This window comes from Schistocerca americana, chromosome 2, assembly GCF_021461395.2.
Source record: "Schistocerca americana isolate TAMUIC-IGC-003095 chromosome 2, iqSchAmer2.1, whole genome shotgun sequence".
NCBI lineage: Eukaryota > Metazoa > Arthropoda > Insecta > Orthoptera > Acrididae > Schistocerca > Schistocerca americana.
The window spans coordinates 263,825,391-263,843,968 of record NC_060120.1 but is presented as its reverse complement, the minus strand read 5'-3'; the positions used below and the strand labels follow the sequence as shown (position 1 = coordinate 263,843,968).

At 40.0% G+C, this 18,578-nt stretch overlaps 1 protein-coding gene across 1 annotated transcript in view; it reads left to right on the top strand.

The window, feature by feature from the left end:
- Window positions 1-18,578, top strand: part of LOC124594834 (U3 small nucleolar RNA-associated protein 14 homolog B) — a 67,937-nt gene that overhangs the window by 26,365 nt on the left and 22,994 nt on the right. Inside the window, exons 3-4 of the mRNA XM_047133282.1 lie at window positions 395-553; window positions 11,489-11,560. Coding sequence (XP_046989238.1) covers window positions 395-553; window positions 11,489-11,560 — 231 coding nt within the window. The remainder of the gene's footprint in view (window positions 1-394; window positions 554-11,488; window positions 11,561-18,578) is intronic.

The following is an 18,578-nucleotide window of genomic DNA, read 5'->3' as shown; positions in this document are numbered from 1 at the left end:
ATGCCTCCATCGTCGTCATCAGAAGTAATTCAGACTTAGCCCCTGATGGCGATTATGGTGGCTGTCACTGAAAGCTTGAGATTTTATCTGGATTTGACACAGCAAGTTAACCGAGAATATTTTATCCAAGTCCAAAGTTGAAAAATTCAGTTTCTATTGTATTTTTAATTGCTCGATTCATAATCTAAATGTACAATTTAATTTTTTGACTTTTTGACAGTTGTCTTGCCTTAAATATTACAAGCTTTTGTGTTTAATGAAGACAATATCATTCATATTCCATGAATATTATGTGTTAAACACTTAATATACTGTACTGTGAAATAAATTATATCATCTCAACATCTGCAATTGACCTAAGAGTTTTAAATAATTCACTTGTTGTATTTTGCAGATAAAACGAGTGGTTGGTTTCACGAATGTAAAGCAGCAGCTGAATCGCTGGAATGCAGTTGTTGACAGAAACAGAGTTGCAGAGAATTTAATATATCCACTTATTCCCAAAGGTTCCATAACCTTAGACACAACAAAAGACTTTGTTAAAAGATTTGAGGTGAGTTGTATTACTGTACATTCTTGTTGTATTTGTTGTATATATACCCAAGGAGATAATATATAAGAGATTTATTAAAATTTGAAGTAGATAATAGATATTGAGAATTCCTTGAAGTGTTTATTAATGATTCCGTCCAACAGATGTAGCATTTATATTAGGTGACTAGTTTCAAACCTACCTCAAACTGAGTTTGATTTTGAGTTGGTAAGAGGCGTGTGTGGATTGTGGCATTCATTCTGCAAACATTTATAAAGGATGTGTTACCACTTTAATGTTTAATATTAAGATCAAGTACTGTCGGAGCAGCCTCAGTGGGCCAGGCTTGAAATGAACCTGTAAGGTTGGCAGAATCATTAATAAACACTTCAAGCAATTTAATAAAGTTGCTGGTTCTTTGTCAACAAAATGTTGAAACTGAAGATAATGATAAGATGCATAAAGAGTGAGACAGAAATAGAAATTCTGATTAACACACACATTTTTAAGTTATTTGCTTTGAGTGTGTTGCCCACTAGGATACCATTGCCAACTGTTTGTGAAAATTACTATAACAGCTTTTGATTTTTTAAAAAAAATGTTGTGTCTCAAAATGTCTTTTTGTAGATTTATAATCTCATGACAACTGGTAAGTATCCAATAGTTACTTAACACATTCAAAAATGAGAAAGACAGATGGGAGTGATGAGGGTATTTTGACCAACTTTTATAATGGAAACATGTTCTGTAATTTCTAAGAAAAGAAAGTTAAAAAAATACAGACCAACTGCCTTTAAACCTTGGTCCAAGGCATATTTTTCAGCCTAACATTTTATCTCTGAATGCTGGAGGCATCATCGGAGACGTTGTCAGACCACTGCCTATGATAATGACATCAGGTCAACATGTTTTATGTAGCTTGTAATGGGGTGGAGTTGAGCTGTTTACTTTATTGAGCACTAACTTGTTTAATTGCAGTCATTCTTCTCTCCTGTTAATATTGTTTTTATGCGTGAATTGCTATAGCCTCTCTATAGGTTAACTGGGAGCTCTGCTCCCATACTCCCCCCCTCCCTCTTCCCTAGAGCAGTGCTCTGGAATGCGTTGTTTCCCCACCCTCATTGGGCCAGCGTCACCGATATCCACTAGTGGCATCCTTGCAAGCTTCGTGCCCAAAAAAGACTAAGCTATGTACTGCACACACACAAATGTTCAGTCTCTGCCACGTCATCTTGACAAGTTCTGTTATGTATTTCAAAACATAGAAATCCGTGTAATTCATCTGTCGAAGACCTGGCTCAGTCCAAGGATTCCCACAAATTCAGTAAATCTAGATGGTTACATCTTTCTAAGACACGACGGATGTAACTGATAAGGGGGTGGAGTAGGGGCCTTCATACAACCTGATTTATCACCTACTGTGCTACACACATCCAACAGTAATGAAGATAAACAATTGGAGCATATGTTCAGAGAGATCAAATGAAGTGCCTGTTTGTGTCCTCTACAAAGCCTGCTGAGGTAAGCAGGTTTGTCTTCTTTGAAACTGCTCTTTGAAATCACGAATTGACATATGAGCATATAATTATAGCTGACGGCACTAATATAAATTTTCTATACAATAGTCCATCCAGAGCAGAATTTAAGCAGATCCTTTCTTCTTAAATGTGTCACTACTTCAGCTTGTTCCTACCCATCATACGAACAGTAGCCACACTCTTTTGGATACATTTGCAATGAAATCCTCAAACAGAGTAAGTCATACTCCTCAAATATCTGCACCTAGCATGTCCACCCATGACATAATTTTTGTGATGTACCCCACTAGAATGTCTGAGAAGGAAACCACAGTTGACTAAGTATTAAGACTTCAAACGCATTAACTTTTCTGAATTTGCAACTGAGGCGCAAAAAATAGCTTGGAAGATGTCTTCTGTTACTTTCTCAGACATAAACCAAAAACTTCATGGGTTTACCAACACACTTACTCAACAGTGTGACGAGTATCCCTCCCTTCAAGACTGGAAAAGTAAGAAGGAAACATACACCCTGGTAATTGAAGAACTGAAACAGCTCATGATTCTCATAAACACTGCATACCAAGCATACAAATAGCACCAGACTCCTGAAAATCATATTACTTACAAGCACAAGCGCAACAGAGTCAATCAAGGTTTGTGAAATGCAAAAATGAGGCATGCCCATACATCAACTGACAACAGAAATAGACCAACTGTCCTATGCAAAAACCTGTGTGGTTTTGGTATAGGCAAAGTCCTAGCCAATGAACTGAGCCAGTACTTCACATTACCTATGACAAAAACTGAACCACAAACAAAACAGAGAGCCATTGATTATTTCATGGGGGTAAATGACTTTAGCCACCAAAAATTCTACCTAAAGAATGTTATCTGCAACGCTGTCAAAAAAAAAGCCGTAACGCATTTCAAGTCAGAATGTACTGGACATGATGGCAGTACAGTACAAAAGATGAAGCTTATTATTGACCCACTACGGCCCACTGTAACAGATATCTTCAACCACTCCTTCACTACAACTGTTTTCCCTGAGGCCTGGAAACAGGGACTATTTGAGGGTTTACCTAAAAAGGGTGCTGCCACAGCCTTATCTGATTAATAACCTATTTGCATTCTTCCTGCACTGTCCAAAGCCTTAGAATATATAATCCACAACCAGCTATCAAACTACCTAACTACTAACAACCTACTAGACAAATACCAATTAGGTTTCTATAAACATCGCAATACATCATCTTTCTTAATAAACGTAACAGATGACCTGAAGCTAGGACGCACAAGAGGCAACTATCATCTGCTTCTTAGACTTCAGAAAAGTCTTTGACACCATTGACTATGACTTGCCAGACATAGCAGCATAAATTTTTCACTAAGTGCATTGCAATGGTTTCACTCATACCTGATGTCTCGCCAGCAATGTGTCATGTCTGGCACCATAAAGTCACAATGGAGGCAGCTAGTATGCAGCATCCCCTAGGGTTTAGTATTAGGTCCTACACTCTTGTCATTATACATAAATCATGTGTCATCAGTCTTGTCCTATTGCAGATACCACATGTACACTGATGACCTCCTATAAACATGCAGACAGCTATCGGGAATCTCAATACTGACCTGTGTGCACTATCAAAATGGGTACAGGATATAGGGTTAAAGCTCAACCTATCCATAACCCAATTGATACAAGTTGGTCATTCTAGGCCCATTAGCTCAAAATATTGGGAATCTCTACCATCTTTTTAACCCTAAATGGAACATATATCAACTTCTGTCCTTCAGCAAAGAGCCTAGCAGTAATAATAGATGAAAGTCTAAACTGGACTGTGACATAGTCGCAATATGCAAGAAGGCATCAGCAACTCTCCACACCCTACAGAAATATAAAAAGCTCTTCTGTCTTGACCTGAAAAAGAAACTTGTACAAACATTTATTCTTCCAATTATTGATCACAGCAATGTTATCCTGTAATGCCTTTCTCAGGAAAGCTCACAGCGCATAGAACTGGTTCTGACTGCCTGTGTTCATTATATCTGTTGAGCACATTTCACCATCATATGCATAGCTCTCCTGGCTGTGTGCAAACAAGCACAGAGATTTCCATACCCTTTGTCTTCTCTACTGAACACTGTCCCTCATCTCTCTCCTTGACCTTAACTCTCTTGTCTGAACAAAATGGCAGAACACACCCATTCCCACCAGAGAAAAATTCTCTCTGTCCCACTCCATCATTCAGCCACATTCTCAAAGTCTCGTACATCCCTCTTTCCAATCTGATCTCCTTGTTTCACAGTATTCTTAGCTGATGTAGTCTTCTTAAATTTTCTTGCAGTATAAATTGCTATATCAAAAAACATGTATTTTGTAGACCCACAATTTTTTTCTTTTTTTTCTTTTATCTGCCACTACTAATATTATTAGAACAGTTATTGTTATTGTTACTATTAGTGGCTGCATCTGTAGTAGTACAAGTAATGCTATTATTAATGCTTTGTTACTTCATGGTCAGTATAATTTACTCACACCACCACTGCAGACACTCAAATCGTTTTAGTGCTAGTTTTCATACTAAAATTGCTTAGGTAACTATGATGTATGTGTGAAACCCTGGGAGGGCCTGATGACCCTAAACAGATCAGTTTAAACAAATAAATAAATATACATTCTAATACAGTAATGATTAGATGCTGATAAAAATGTAGTATTGGAGAAATGAACTTGATGTATCCCTGACACCAGAGCACAACCTGCTGTAGTAACCTGTACATTGCTACACAATCACTGCCACTACTGTGACACGTGTGACACAGTTTGAGCCAATAGCCAGGGGCCTTTAGTTTTCAAATGCTGTATGTATTGCCAAGTACCAACTCCGGCCATAGTCTATACTTGTGATGAAACTTTACGTGTCCTGTATTAGTCACTATGTGGTATTGTGCTACTTATGTTTACACTGCCACACCATGACCTAATAAATTGTGAATTTCTTGTAACCATGTCTTTTATCATATTCCGAGCCACAACATCATCTGCCGATTTATCCATGTTTCCCAGATGACAAGTGCTGTTGCATTCCTTAAGCAGTTTGACTTACCGAGGTTGTTTAAGTTTTATAGTGACTTCCAGGTCGTTATAGCTTCCAGTGATGTCTCTAGCACTGAAAGATGAAACTTCAGGCAGAGAAATGAGTCTACACCTTATTTCAGTCAAAGCTGTTGAACGTTCTGTTTAATATTTCGTATGGTGGTGGAAAATAACATATCCAGATTTCTCAGTTATGCCAAAAGCAAGTAATGCCTGGGTTTCTTTCATCCCTGCCCCATGCCGTTTCCTGGGATCTGTTATCAGTGGACATGAAAAATGAAGTAGTGGACTGACCCATACTTTGTACTTACTACTTGCTCCTCTCTCATGTCCAGCACAATATAAAATGTGTGGCAGTTAAATAGCTGCATAGAGGGAGGTTGTTATTGAAGTGCGGCTTACCTTGAACCTTCAAGAGCAGCCGCTGTTCGTTTTGTCTTTCTGTCTGCTTTAGTTTGCTTTACAGCCTTGTTTGTAGAGGATGTTGTTTTGTAGTAGTGCCAAAAGCATGGTTAACCAAAAAACTGAGCATCACATTAACCTCAAATTCCCTGTGTAATTAAAAAACTCAGCAACAGAATGTTTTCATATGTTAAAAGAAGTGCTTAGTGATAACGTTATATCACATGTGTGAGTTTTTGAATGGCACAAATAGTTTTCAGAAGGCCAGGACGAGGTTGAAGATGATGAACATCACAGTCGATCTGTAAACTCAAAAACTGAAGCATACAGTCAGAAAATTAAATTAATGAAATTGTCTGGAATGACTGGCGTGTGAGCATTCGGGTGACCACAGACATTTTGACCATGAACAAAGAGACAGTAAGACAAGTTTCACATAATGATTTAAACATGACCAAAGTTTGTGCAAAACTCTCTCAGGAACAAAAGGACCAACAGAAAATATCTTGCTGTGATGACATGGAATGACTCAATGAGGAAATGGACTTGCTCACACGTCATCACATGTGTTAAAACATGGATACTCAAGTACAGCCCAGAAACAAAGCATTAATCGATGCCCTGGAAGACTCCTGTTATAACCTTTAATCACTAATAAATTGCATGGATACACCAAAGTAGAAACAATAGCGGGTTACATGCTACTAACTCCGTATCTGTCATTCGACTGCCGTGCCGTGACATGCGGCCGGCGCCGTTCATAGCCAGGTGGCGCTCCCGCGCTCAGCCGTGTTCGCGTACTGACGTAGCGGCACTTTTAAATCTCGTGGCACTGTCACAACAACTCCCACATCACCAAGAATGAAAAAATTTGAAATGAGCAAATGAAAACTGAAGGCAATGCTGACTTTTTCTTCTGCTAGGGGTGTTATCACGACCAAACTGGCAATTGAGGGTCAAACCATTAATCAGAAATACTACAAAGAAGTCGTAATGAAGCTGAGGGAAACTCCATATTCACCAGATCTGGCTCCCTGTGATATTTATCTCTTCCCAAAAGTGGTAAGTCCATTGAAGGGAACACAGTTTCAGTCTGTTGAAGAAGAAAAAGCAAAAACAGCAGAGTTATTGAAAAGATGACAGTGCATGACCTACAGCCTTGCTTTCAACAATGGAAGACATCTAAGTAGATGCATGTAGATAGGGGAGGGCCATATGTTGAAGAGGATAAAAGTTAGTTGTAACTTTGTTTGTAATAAATCACATTTCTGACAGCAGTTTTGTTATTTACTTGCCACACCTCTTATTTCCATCAAAAGTTGAAAACACACACACACACACACACACACACACACACACACACATGCACGCCCTTGTCATCACAATTATAAGGTGTGGTTACATCAATAATTTTGAAGAGAAGTGGCAAGGTGAAGCTTTCAGTCAGTCAGTCAGGTATGCTCCCTATGTGCAGTTGGTGGCACTTTGCATGCTAAAGGAATTCCCCAGATTTCATCCCCAGTCCAGCTTTCAGTTTTAACTTACCATCTACAGTCCACAGTCCAGTCCAATTATATTGATATAATTGTTCTAAATGCCCGTATCCTCATTGATACATATTATCAAAAAACTAATCTTATGAAATCCAGGTGAATGTGTCTGTATACACTTATCTCAGTTCTTTTGATGTTCTCTGATCTTATCATGTACTTATCAGTTCATTTACTGAATGGAAATGGAATCTGTCAGTTTAAAATAACTTTGGGTTAATTTTACTGTTATACGAGATTCTTTGGGAAGAATGACAGCTGAAATCCTGTCTATCGATCCAGATTTAGATTTTCCTAAATCACTTGAGGAAAATACCAGAATGGTGTCTCTGAAAAGTATGTGACAGGGGGTGGGAGAGGGGTGAAGGAAAAGGACTGGAGAGGTTTTAGGAAAAGGGATAGAGTACCAAGAAGTCACCCAGAACCATGGGGCAGGGGAGACTTACAGGACGAGATAAGAAGGAAAGACTGATTGTTGGGGACTGCACCAGATAGATTTGAAAACCCCAGAGCTTAAAGATGGAAGACAGGGTAAGATGCAAAACAGAGATTAGCACTAAAACGTTGTGCATGAATTAAGAAGAGTGATAAGTACATTGTATGTGTAACTGAGGTGGGAGGTGGACGGCGAAAAATAGGCAGGTCAGAAAATGGAAGATGTAGAAAATTAAAACAGAATGAAGAAAGGAGTAGTTACTGTGAAGAAATGCTGAGATGGAAGAAATAATTGTAAATGAAGGCCAGGTGGATGGTGAGAACCAAGGACATGTAGCACTTGCAGAGTTATGAGAAACTGGTGTCTGGGAGGGAGAGTCCAAATGACATGTGCGGTGAAACAGGCACCAGGGTCACGACTGTCATGTTGTAGAGCATGCTCTGCAACAGGATATTGTGTGTTGCTTGTATACATCCTCTGCCTATGCCCATTCATCCTAACTTAAAACTTGGTGATAGTCATGCCAATGAAAAAGGCTGAACAGTGTTCACAGAACAGTTAGTACATGACTTGGGTCATTTCCAGGTGGCTCTCCTTCGGTAGTACATGTTTGGCCATTTACAGGGCTGTTACAGGTTGATGTAGGAGGGTGCATAGGGCAAGTCTTGCAGGGGGAGAGTCACAGGGGTATGAGCCATAGGGTAGGGAGATGGGTGCAGAAGGAGTGTAGGGCCTGACAAGGATATTGCAGAGACTGGGAAGGTGGCGAAAAGCTATTTTATGTGTGGTGGGCAAAATATCAGACAGAATGGATCTCATTTCAGGGCTTGATGACAAGTGATAAACTCTGAAGTTGTTTCTGGAGGGATCAGCACTACCAGGATTGGATGTGATGGCCAAGGATATCTGTTTCTGAACTAGGTTGGTGGGGTAATTACATCCAGGGAAGGCTGAGGTGAGAATGGTGGTGTGTTGCTGTAAAGAGTCTGCATCCAAGCAGATATGTTTGCTTCGAATGCCAAGGCAGTATGGGATGGAATATTTGACATGGAAAGGATGGCAACTGTAAAAATGTAAGTACTGTTGTTTGTTAATCAGTTTTATGCGGACAGAATGTGTAGCTGACCTTCAGTGAGGATAAGATCAACATCAAGAAAAGTGGCATGGGATTCAAAATAGGACCATGTGAAATTTAATTGGGAGAAGATATATAGAGATTCCAGCCTCACCATGAGTGAATATGGCAAAGATCTCATCAATGTATCTAAACCAAACCAGGGGCTTGAAGGCTTATGGATCCCAGGAAAGCCCCCTCCAAGTGACGTATGAAAAGGTTTGCATAAGAAGGAAACATCCTAGTTCCCATGACTGTATCCCTGATCTGTTTGTATGTCTGCTCGTCAAAGGTGAAGTATTTGGAAATTTGTGGTAAGGTCTTATGGGACAAAACTGCTAAGGTCATTGGTCCTTAATCTAACTTAAACTAACTTACGCTAAGGATGACACACACATCCATTCCCGAGGGAGGACTCGAATCTCTGACGGGGGGAGCCGTGCGGACCGTGAAACAACGGTTACCCCCACGCGGTGTGAAAGTACGTGTTGGCAAGTACAAATTTGATTAAAGTGAGCAGGAAGGATGTTCTAGGCTTGGAATCAGGTGGGCGCAGACTGAGAAAATATTCAGCAGCAGACAGACCATGTCCGTGGGGAATGCTGATACAAAGGGAGATGTCATCAATGGTGAGAAGAGCAAGGTGTGTAGTCGGACTGGGATGGGCACAGATTTCAGATGATCTAGGAAATGGTTGGTGTCTTTAATGTAGGAGGGAAGTCTTTGTTCTCCGGCTGCCACTTGGTGAGTAGATTTTTTATGTATCCAATTACATTATATTGTCAAAAATTGATCATCTTCCTTCCTTTTGTAATATGTGAGGTCTGATGTGGAGTAAAGTGATTTCTGCATTGCACTGTGCCTTTACCATGTGAAAATTTTTATCTAACTCCATGACAGTGAAATGAAGTGTTTATTGGAGATGTGTATTTGCAGTCCAGTAAAGACAAAACTTGCCTCACAGGAAAGATCATTCACAAAGTTTTTAAACATTGGAAGGAACAAAATCAGATGTGTGTGGAGGTGACCACCACTAATGTAATATATTTGATGAGTTGGCAAATTTTCTGCATCAGTTTCATTTCTTTTCAGTGAGAACTTGTGCAAAACAATTTCCAGCAGAGTGCAAGAGAATGTTTGTACGAAATTGCTTATCCATTGGCACAAGTTGATAGTTAAGTTGAAATTTCTGACAGCATAAGGACACAGTTCAAATTTGAAATACGTGCTGCTACACTATTGCAAATGGTTTCTTAGTGATGTAAGCAGTTTCATGTATTGTTTTGTCAGACTCCTACACACGGAGTAGAATGAAACATTCCAAATTCAAAATTAATTCAACACTTATGTACTACCAAATATTTCTTGAGCATGATAGTTGCCATCATAGCAACAGCAAAGAGAAGAAAATGTTGATAATAGACAGTGCCTCATTGACGTGACACTTTTATACCCTCTTTGAATATGTTCAACTATTGAGTGTACTTCTTTATGCCTGCAAAAAAAAAAAAAAAAACTTAATTTGAGCTTCCTACCTGCTTGTTTACCAAAAATCCACTGAAAATGTATGTTAAAAGAATTTTTCCTATACTGAAGGATGGCATCTTGGTAAGTGAATGTTAAGAAAACCACCACATCTGTTATTTTAGGAGCATTTGTTAAGTCACAGCCCGTTTGATTCTGTGAACCATCCTCAGGTGACAAAGTGGCAGAAATTTGCCAGTTTCAGTATTTAAAGTGCTTCATCTCACAAAAAAACGTTAAAATGTACTTCTAGAAAATGGCAAGTACAGTGTTTCACTTTATTGGCTGTGCTTTGTTACTCACAGCCAGCAATGTGTATTGAGCACAGACCAACAGGCAGTGCTATAGGGGGCTGGCCTGGCAGAGCCGCTCAAAAAGCCTTTTGTTTCAATAACTCTAAGTAAGTACTACTGTCCCTCAATAAGTGGAAAATCCAGGATGAAATACCAATATAAAGGGGACAGATTGGTGCTCACTACACAGAGGAGGTGTTGGGTGTTAGGGAGGCGCTTTTAAAGAGGACTATCGGATATTATCAACTATAAGACTAAGTCCTTCATCAGACATAGACAAAACACAACATGATTTCCCTAAATCACTTCTGATAAATGCCAGAATGGTTCCTGTGAAAGGGAACAGCCGACTGCCTTTCCCATCCTTCCTTAATCTGATGGGACTGATGATCTTGCTGTTTCTTCCCCTTCCCCCGAATCAACCAACCAACCAGCCAATTGCAAAACACATACATTTACACATGCCACTGTCATCTCCGGGCGCTAGGCTCGACTGTGGCTGCATTTGAGGTCAGCAGTGATCTCGGCTAGGCAGCAGTCGAGATCACTTCCGAGCCACTGTGTATTAAAAGAAATGTACAGGCAGTATGCCTAGTAACTTTAACACACAGAGGGTACAAGACCCCATAGTCAGCTTATAACTCTGAAGTAGCTTGTAGGGTAAAACTAACACCTAAATCATGCCGTTAAAGTTTTTATTGTTCTTATTTTACCTTAAACTTACTATGTGAGTGGTAGGAAATAAAATATTTTACCATTTCAAGGATAAAGCTGTTGTTTGAAATTTTATGGTGTTATTTTCCCACAATGCAAAACAACTTTGTGTTAATGATATGCCATTCCAACTTGCTAATAATATCCATGACACACTTCCACTTACTTTGTGGTAATACAAAACAGACCACCCATCTTTGAAATTTTACACATTTCCTTTGTGATTATGGATACACATATATTTCATGCCAATAAGATACCACATTTGTCATTGATAACTGTCTTTCAATTTCCTTTTTACAGTCCCAGTCTGAATTGGAGGCCAAAGTAGCAGAAATCCTGAGTAGGAGTAAGGTTGTAAATGGAGATAAAGAGGTGAGTTCTTTGCCATTGTCTCTTTTATGTAACAAAAGTTAAGAATTTTGTGTACTTGGCAACAGAAATTTTGCTTGATTTCTGTGAAGAATGTCCCAAGAATTTAATGGATGCTCTTCGACATTGTGGATAGTGTGCGTATTGCAGGTCTAGTAATGTGTGAACTGTAATGTAAAGGGACTAAAAACTAAAGCTAAACTCCTTCTGAGCAGGCCATGAAGGTCCAATGGTACTGACCGGCTGTTGTGTCATCCTCAGCTCATAGGCGTCACTGGATGCGGGGGCATGTGGTCAGCACACTGCTCTCCCAGCCATATGCCAGTTTCCAAGACCGGAGCTGCTACTTCTCAATCAAGTAGCTCCTCAGTTTGCCTCACAAGGGCTGAGTGCACCCCGCTTGCCAGCAGCGCTTGGCAGACCGGATGGTCACCCATCCAAGTGCTAGCCCAGCCCAACAGTGGTTAATTTCGGTGATCTGATGGGAACCAGCATTAACCGCTGTGGCAAGACCATTGGCAATCTAAAGGAACAGCTCTTATAAAAGTTGTCCCATCTTAATAGGACTTTCATTAAAAAGGATGTGTGACTGCAGGATTCCTCCAAACATTGTGCCATTTGAATAACATTATTAACGTAACTATGTAGTATGTGCAGGATATATCTGTTATTGCAAAACTGTGAGAAAATGTGTTATATAGGTTTATATATCTTATTAAAATAAGAATAGTGTTTTAAAAAGGCTACAGTGCTACTCACCACATAGTTGAGGTGTTGAGTTGCAGACAGGCACAATGAAAAAGATTGCTAAAATATTTACTCGTAAGCTTTCAGACAGAGTCCTTCTTCTGAAGCAAAACACGCACACATACACACAAGCACAACTTACTCCAACTAAGCTAGTAATTGGTAACTTTTAACTGCCACAGTACATCATGGTGCTACTGGAAAACTGATAAAAATGGAGAAGAACTGGGCGACTGAATTGAACAGAGAGGACCGGTGTTAATTTATGACCTAAAGATACCACCATTCTTCAACAGTGCTAGATGGGGTCATGGATATAACTAACCTAACATTTGGGTCAGTGAACACCTTGTCCAGGAAGTAAAGAAGAAAGTTGCTGAGCCAGTTCACATGAAGAAGAACATGGCTGAACCAGTCCCACACACGCTGGCTCAACTTATTATCTGTTCTGTTGCAGCAGTTATGAAACCAGAGATTGCCCATTTCAAAATACTATTTAACTTCAAGAAAGCACAATGGGAGAATTTCATACGAGAACATGATATGGAAGTCCTAAAACCATACCCATTCCAGTGTATTCTGAATTTGCTAGATCAGTTCAAGTTAGCTCATGCAAATGTATCCCAAAACAATCTTCTTCATATCCCAGGACATGAAGAAGATTGCAAGGCTCTCTTGGAGATATATGAACAATTATTTGACAATGAGCCATTCTCTGAGGAAACAATCCAAACAGGTGAAGATCTCCTGCATACTGTAACAGCTTCCAGAAGTAAAAAATGGTGTGACCTAGCAGCAAATCTATATTTGAAACAGAACAGCTGAAAATGTGAACATTATTGAAGAACCTTAACAATGACCCAGCCACTGCTCCTGATCTCTCAAAGATAACTCCGGGCCAAATTGCCCCTCAAATCCTTCTGAATGGTAAGGCAAAAGGAAGATCTAAAAACTCCAAACCCCAAGGTACACAGTTGAGGAAGACTACCTTGGCACTCCTTTCATCTTAAAAGTCTATGAATAACAATAAAGCAGCAGACCTAGACAAACCATGGAAGAAACAAAATAAAATAAAATGTTTGGGCCTGCTACAAAACAGTGGATATTAAATTTTATAACACCTGTATTTCAGAATTGCAAATTCCCAAGATTTGATGCAAAACCAAAGTAGTAGTACTTCTAAAGCCTGGGAAAGAGCCAACAGAACCAAAAACTTTCATCCAATTTCATTTCCTCTGCTATTTGTGTGAGATACTGGAAAGACTGAATCTAAATCAAATATCAGAGTATGTCAACAATAACGTTGTAAAAGCCCAGGAAGGTCTTATTGTTGACAGATCCTTAATTTGGTCCAGCATATTGAGGATGTTTATGAAAGAGGTCAAGGCATTGGTGTGGCTTCTATTGACCTCACAGCAGCTTATGATCAACCACAAAAAGGTGGTTAGGAAAGTATATTCAGTCACAAAGGAGTATCGCTTAACACAGTTCATCTAATGTTTGCTGCAAAGTAAGAAAAGTTGATGCAGGATTCAGAAGAATGGCCTCCCTCAGGCAAGTGTGATTGTTGTCCCTACTGTTACACAAACGACCAACCAATTAGCCCTGGAACTAGAGCATTTATTTATGCTGATGGTACAGAAATTGCTGTCCAAGGCAAAACTTTTAAGGAGGTGGAGATTGTTCCAGCGTAACCACAAGCGTACCACAAGCATTGTCATGAAGACGAAGAACGCAAGAGCAGAGAAGGCCATAAGATGATGTCAGCCACGACAGGAGTGGCCTCTACAAGAAGGGAATATAAGTGCTGCTCCTGCCAGCGTCGGCCACACAGTACTAGACCAGCACCAGGAAATCACTAAGATAGCAGTTATTAGTGATCCATATCCATTGCTTGTATGGACGTAGTATATAGAAAAGAAATGCATTGTTTGCCTGTTACCCATCGCTTGCGACACATTCGTGTGATACAAAGTTTAGTGTTGTCTATCTTTCTTATTGTAATAAAAACTATTAATGTGATTTGCTTGAATTGTTATATAGCATTCTGAGAACACAGCACCCTTTAGTCACCCTATACGAGACGAGTGGGCAGGACCCTCACAGAGATAAAGTTGACAAGATGTCAAAGAGCGGGGCAAGTATTATGATACTAACCATCTGAAGCCAAATCCTGAAAACACAAGTTTATGCACTCTATCTATGAAATATGGGAAGCTAAAAGAAAACTGAATGTCGCTTGGAGAGGAGAACAGCTATACCACAGTAACACTAGCAGATACCTTGGAGTAAAGATGGACTGCACCCTTACATTCAAAGCCCACTGTGAAGATGAAAAAAGCTCAAACAATCTGCTTGGAACAGTGTCATCTGTAAACTTACAGGAGCTACTTGCAGTGCTCAGCCAAAAGTGTTTTGAAAATCTACCATGGCAATATGTTTTTTCCCCCAAAAGAATATTCTGCACAAGTTTGGCAAAATTCTGAACATGCCAAATACATTGATACAGCTTTAAGCAATACTGGACACATTGTGACAGATCTCAATGACCAACTCATGTCAGTAAACTTTACCAAGTAATGGGTATGGCACTACCAAGTATTTGCAGGAAAGCAGCTCGAGAAATGGAGAAGAAACAGGAAACTGATCCCAGACATCCCGTATTTGGAGAGGAGCCCCAACAACCAAGACTCAGATCAAGAAAGGACTCCATGCAAGCAACTACAGCAATTCCGTCTCTCTCATAACTTGCTGAGAGAAACTTTGGCAAGATTCTTTGCCTGAGGCACACTGAGTGAATGTCAGAGGAACCAGCTCAAGGCTCACACCTGCCTTGTGAGACACGGAAGATGCCGAACAGGCTGAGAACTGAGGTGTCATGGTGTAAAGTCAACCTCAGGAAATGGATCTTCAGCTATTGTGATGAAATTTGCCAGTGTAGTGTAGCACACTGCAGAATGAACAATATCTGCTAGTCTTTAGGAATCTGCCAGGAACCTTTAATAGTGGTCATCTTACTGCAACTAACCAAACAGCCGTCAAAACCACTGAATACTGGTTCTCCACAGAATATGTAGAGAATCACCTTACTGGCTGTCTGTTTTATTTCACCTTCTTGTCAGTATTTTATAAACTCTTTTTTACATATTAGTCCTTGTATTTTTGTTGTTGTTATGAGGGACATTCAAGAAGTAATGCAACAAGTTTTTTTCTGAAAACAGATTGGTTTTATTCAGAAATCCAGAACACCATATTATTCCCCACTCTTTTGGCTACAAAACCCTGTTTTTGAACATAACCTCCATTCAACGCAATGGCCTTATGTCAGATTACTGGGAGGTCTTGTATGGCTGCATGGTATGACTCTAATGTTCAACATTGGAACCAACATTTTGCTGCATCAGTAACCTCCACATCATCCATTTACTGCTTCCCACGGAGTACATCCTTTATTGGGCCAAACAGATGGAAGTAGGAAGGTGCATAGATGGCGAGGAACCTAGTGGGCTTACACATTAGAGTACCCCCAACTGGTGGATGAGTGTGTCAGCATTTATTTACCAATACAGATGCCCAATTGTGCAGCAAGGTGTTTGATAGTGATCCATTGATCACTTCAAATTAGTGTGTCCACATGTTCCAACATTGTAGGTTCAAATGGCTCTGAGCACTATGGGACTTGACATCTGAGGTCATCAGTCCCCTAGAACTTAGAACTACTTAAACCTAACTAACCTAACACATCCATGCCCGAGGCAGGATTCGAACCTGCGACCGTAGTGGTCGCGCGCTTCCAGACTGATGCATCTAGAACCACTCGGCCATACCGGCTGGCCAACATTGTAGGAGTTACAGCTGTATGCAGCTGTCCAGCACGTGGGAGATTGGACAGGTTCACGCAACCTTGTTGTGATTATGAGAGGTGGCTTGCCTAATGTCTCACCATGCTTTTGTTCAGTGGCAGGTCACTGCAGACTTTCTAGAAGTGCCTGTGAATATCTGAAATCATCTGGTTTTCTGCCAAATAATAATGATGATGATGATGTTGTTGTTGTGGTCTTCAGTCCTGAGACTGGTTTGATGCAGCTCTCCATGCCACTCTATCCTGTGCAAGCTTCTTCATCTCCCAGTACCTACTGCAACCTACATCCTTCTGTATCTGTTTAGTGTATTCATCTCTTGGTCTCCCTCTGTGATTTTTACCCTCCACGCTGCCCTCCAATACTAAATTGGTGATCCCTTGGTGCCTCAGAACATGTCCTACCAACCGATCCCTTCTACTCACGTTGTGCCACAAACTTCTCTTCTCCCCAATCCTGTTGAATACCTCCTCATTAGTTATGTGATCTACCCATCTAATCTTCAGCATTCTTCTGTAGCACCACATTTCAAAAGCTTCTATTCTCTTCTTGTCCAAACTAGTTATCGTCCATATTTCACTTCCATACATGGCTATACTCCATACAAATACTTTCAGAAATGACTTCCTGACACTTAAATCTATACTCGATGTTAACAAATTTCTCTTCTTCAGAAACGCTTTTCTTGCCATTGCCAGTCTACATTTTATATCCTCCCTGCTTCGACCATCATCAGTTATTTTGCTCCCCAAATAGCAAAACTGCTTTACTACTTTAAGTGTCTCATTTCCTAATCTAATTCCCTCAGCATCACCCGACTTAATTAGACTACATTCCATTATCCTCGTTTTGCTTTTGTTGATGTTCATCTTAAATCCTCCTTTCAAAACACTATCCATTCCGCTCAACTGCTCTTCTAAGTCCTTTGCTGTCTCTGACAGAATTACAATGTCATCGGCGAACCTCAAAGTTTTTGTTTCTTCTCCATGGATCTTAATACCTAATCCGAATTTTTCTTTTGTTTCCTTCACTGCTTGCTCAATATACAGATTGAATAACATTGGGGAGAGGCTACAACCCTGTCTCACTCCCTTCCCAATCACTGCTTCCCTTTTATGCCCCTCGACTCTTATAACTGCCATCTGCTTTCTGTAAAAATTGTAAATAGCCTTTCGCTCCCTGTATGTTACCCCTGCCACCTTCAGAATTTGAAAGAGAGTATTCCAGTCAACATTGTCAAAAGCTTTCTCTGTAAGTCTACAAATGCTAGAAACGTAGGTTTGCCCTTCCTTAATCTATCTTCTAAGATAAGTCGTAGAGTCAGTATTGCCTCACGTGTTCCAACATTTCTACGGAATCCAAACTGATTTTTGCCGAGGTCGACTTCTACCAGTTTTTCCATTCGTATTAGTATTTTGCATCTGTGACTTATTAAACTGAAAGTTCAGTAATTTTCACATCTGTCAACATCTGCTTTCTTTGGGATTGGTATTATTATATTCTTTTTGAAGTCTGAGGGTATTTCGTCTGTCCCATACATCTTGCTCATCAGATGGTAGAGTTTTGTCATGACTGGTTCTCCCAAGGCCGTCAGTAGTTCTAATGGAATGTTGTCTATCCCGGGGCCTTGTTTCGACTCAGGTCTTTGAGTGCTCTGTCAAACTCTTCACGCGGTGTCGTATCTCCCTTTTCATCTTCATCTACATCCTCTTCCATTTCCATAATATTGTCCTCAAGTACATCACCCTTGTATAGACCCTCTATATACTCCTTCCAACTTTCTGCTTTCCCTTCTTTGCTTAGAACTAGGTTTCCATCCGCTCATGACATTCATACAAGTGGTTCTCTTTTCTCCAAAGGTCTCTTTGATTTTCCTGTAGTCAGATGAGCCTCTACATCCTTACATTTTTCCTCTAGCCATCCCTGCTTAGCAGTTTTGCACTCCTGTCAATCTCATTTTTGAGACGTTTGTATTCCTTTTTGCCTGCTTCATTTACTGCATTTTTATATTTTCTCCTTTCATCAATTAAATTCAATATTTCTTCTGTTACCCAAGGATTTCTACCACCCCTCGTCTTTTTACCTACTTGATCCTCTGCTGCCTTCACTACTTCATCCCTCAGAACTACCCATTCTTCTTCTACTGTATTTCTTTCCCCCATTTCTGTCAATTGTTCCCTTATGCTCTCCCTGAAACTCTGTACAACCTCTGGTTTAGTCAGTTTATCAAGGTCCCATCTCCTTAAATTCCCACCCTTTTGCAGTTTTTTCAGTTTTAATCTACAGTTCATAACCGATAGATTGTGGTCAGAGTCCACATCTGCCACTGGAAATGTCTTGCAATTTAAAACCTAGTTCCTAAATCTCTGTCTTACCATTATATAATCTATCTGAAACCTGTCAGTATCTCCAGG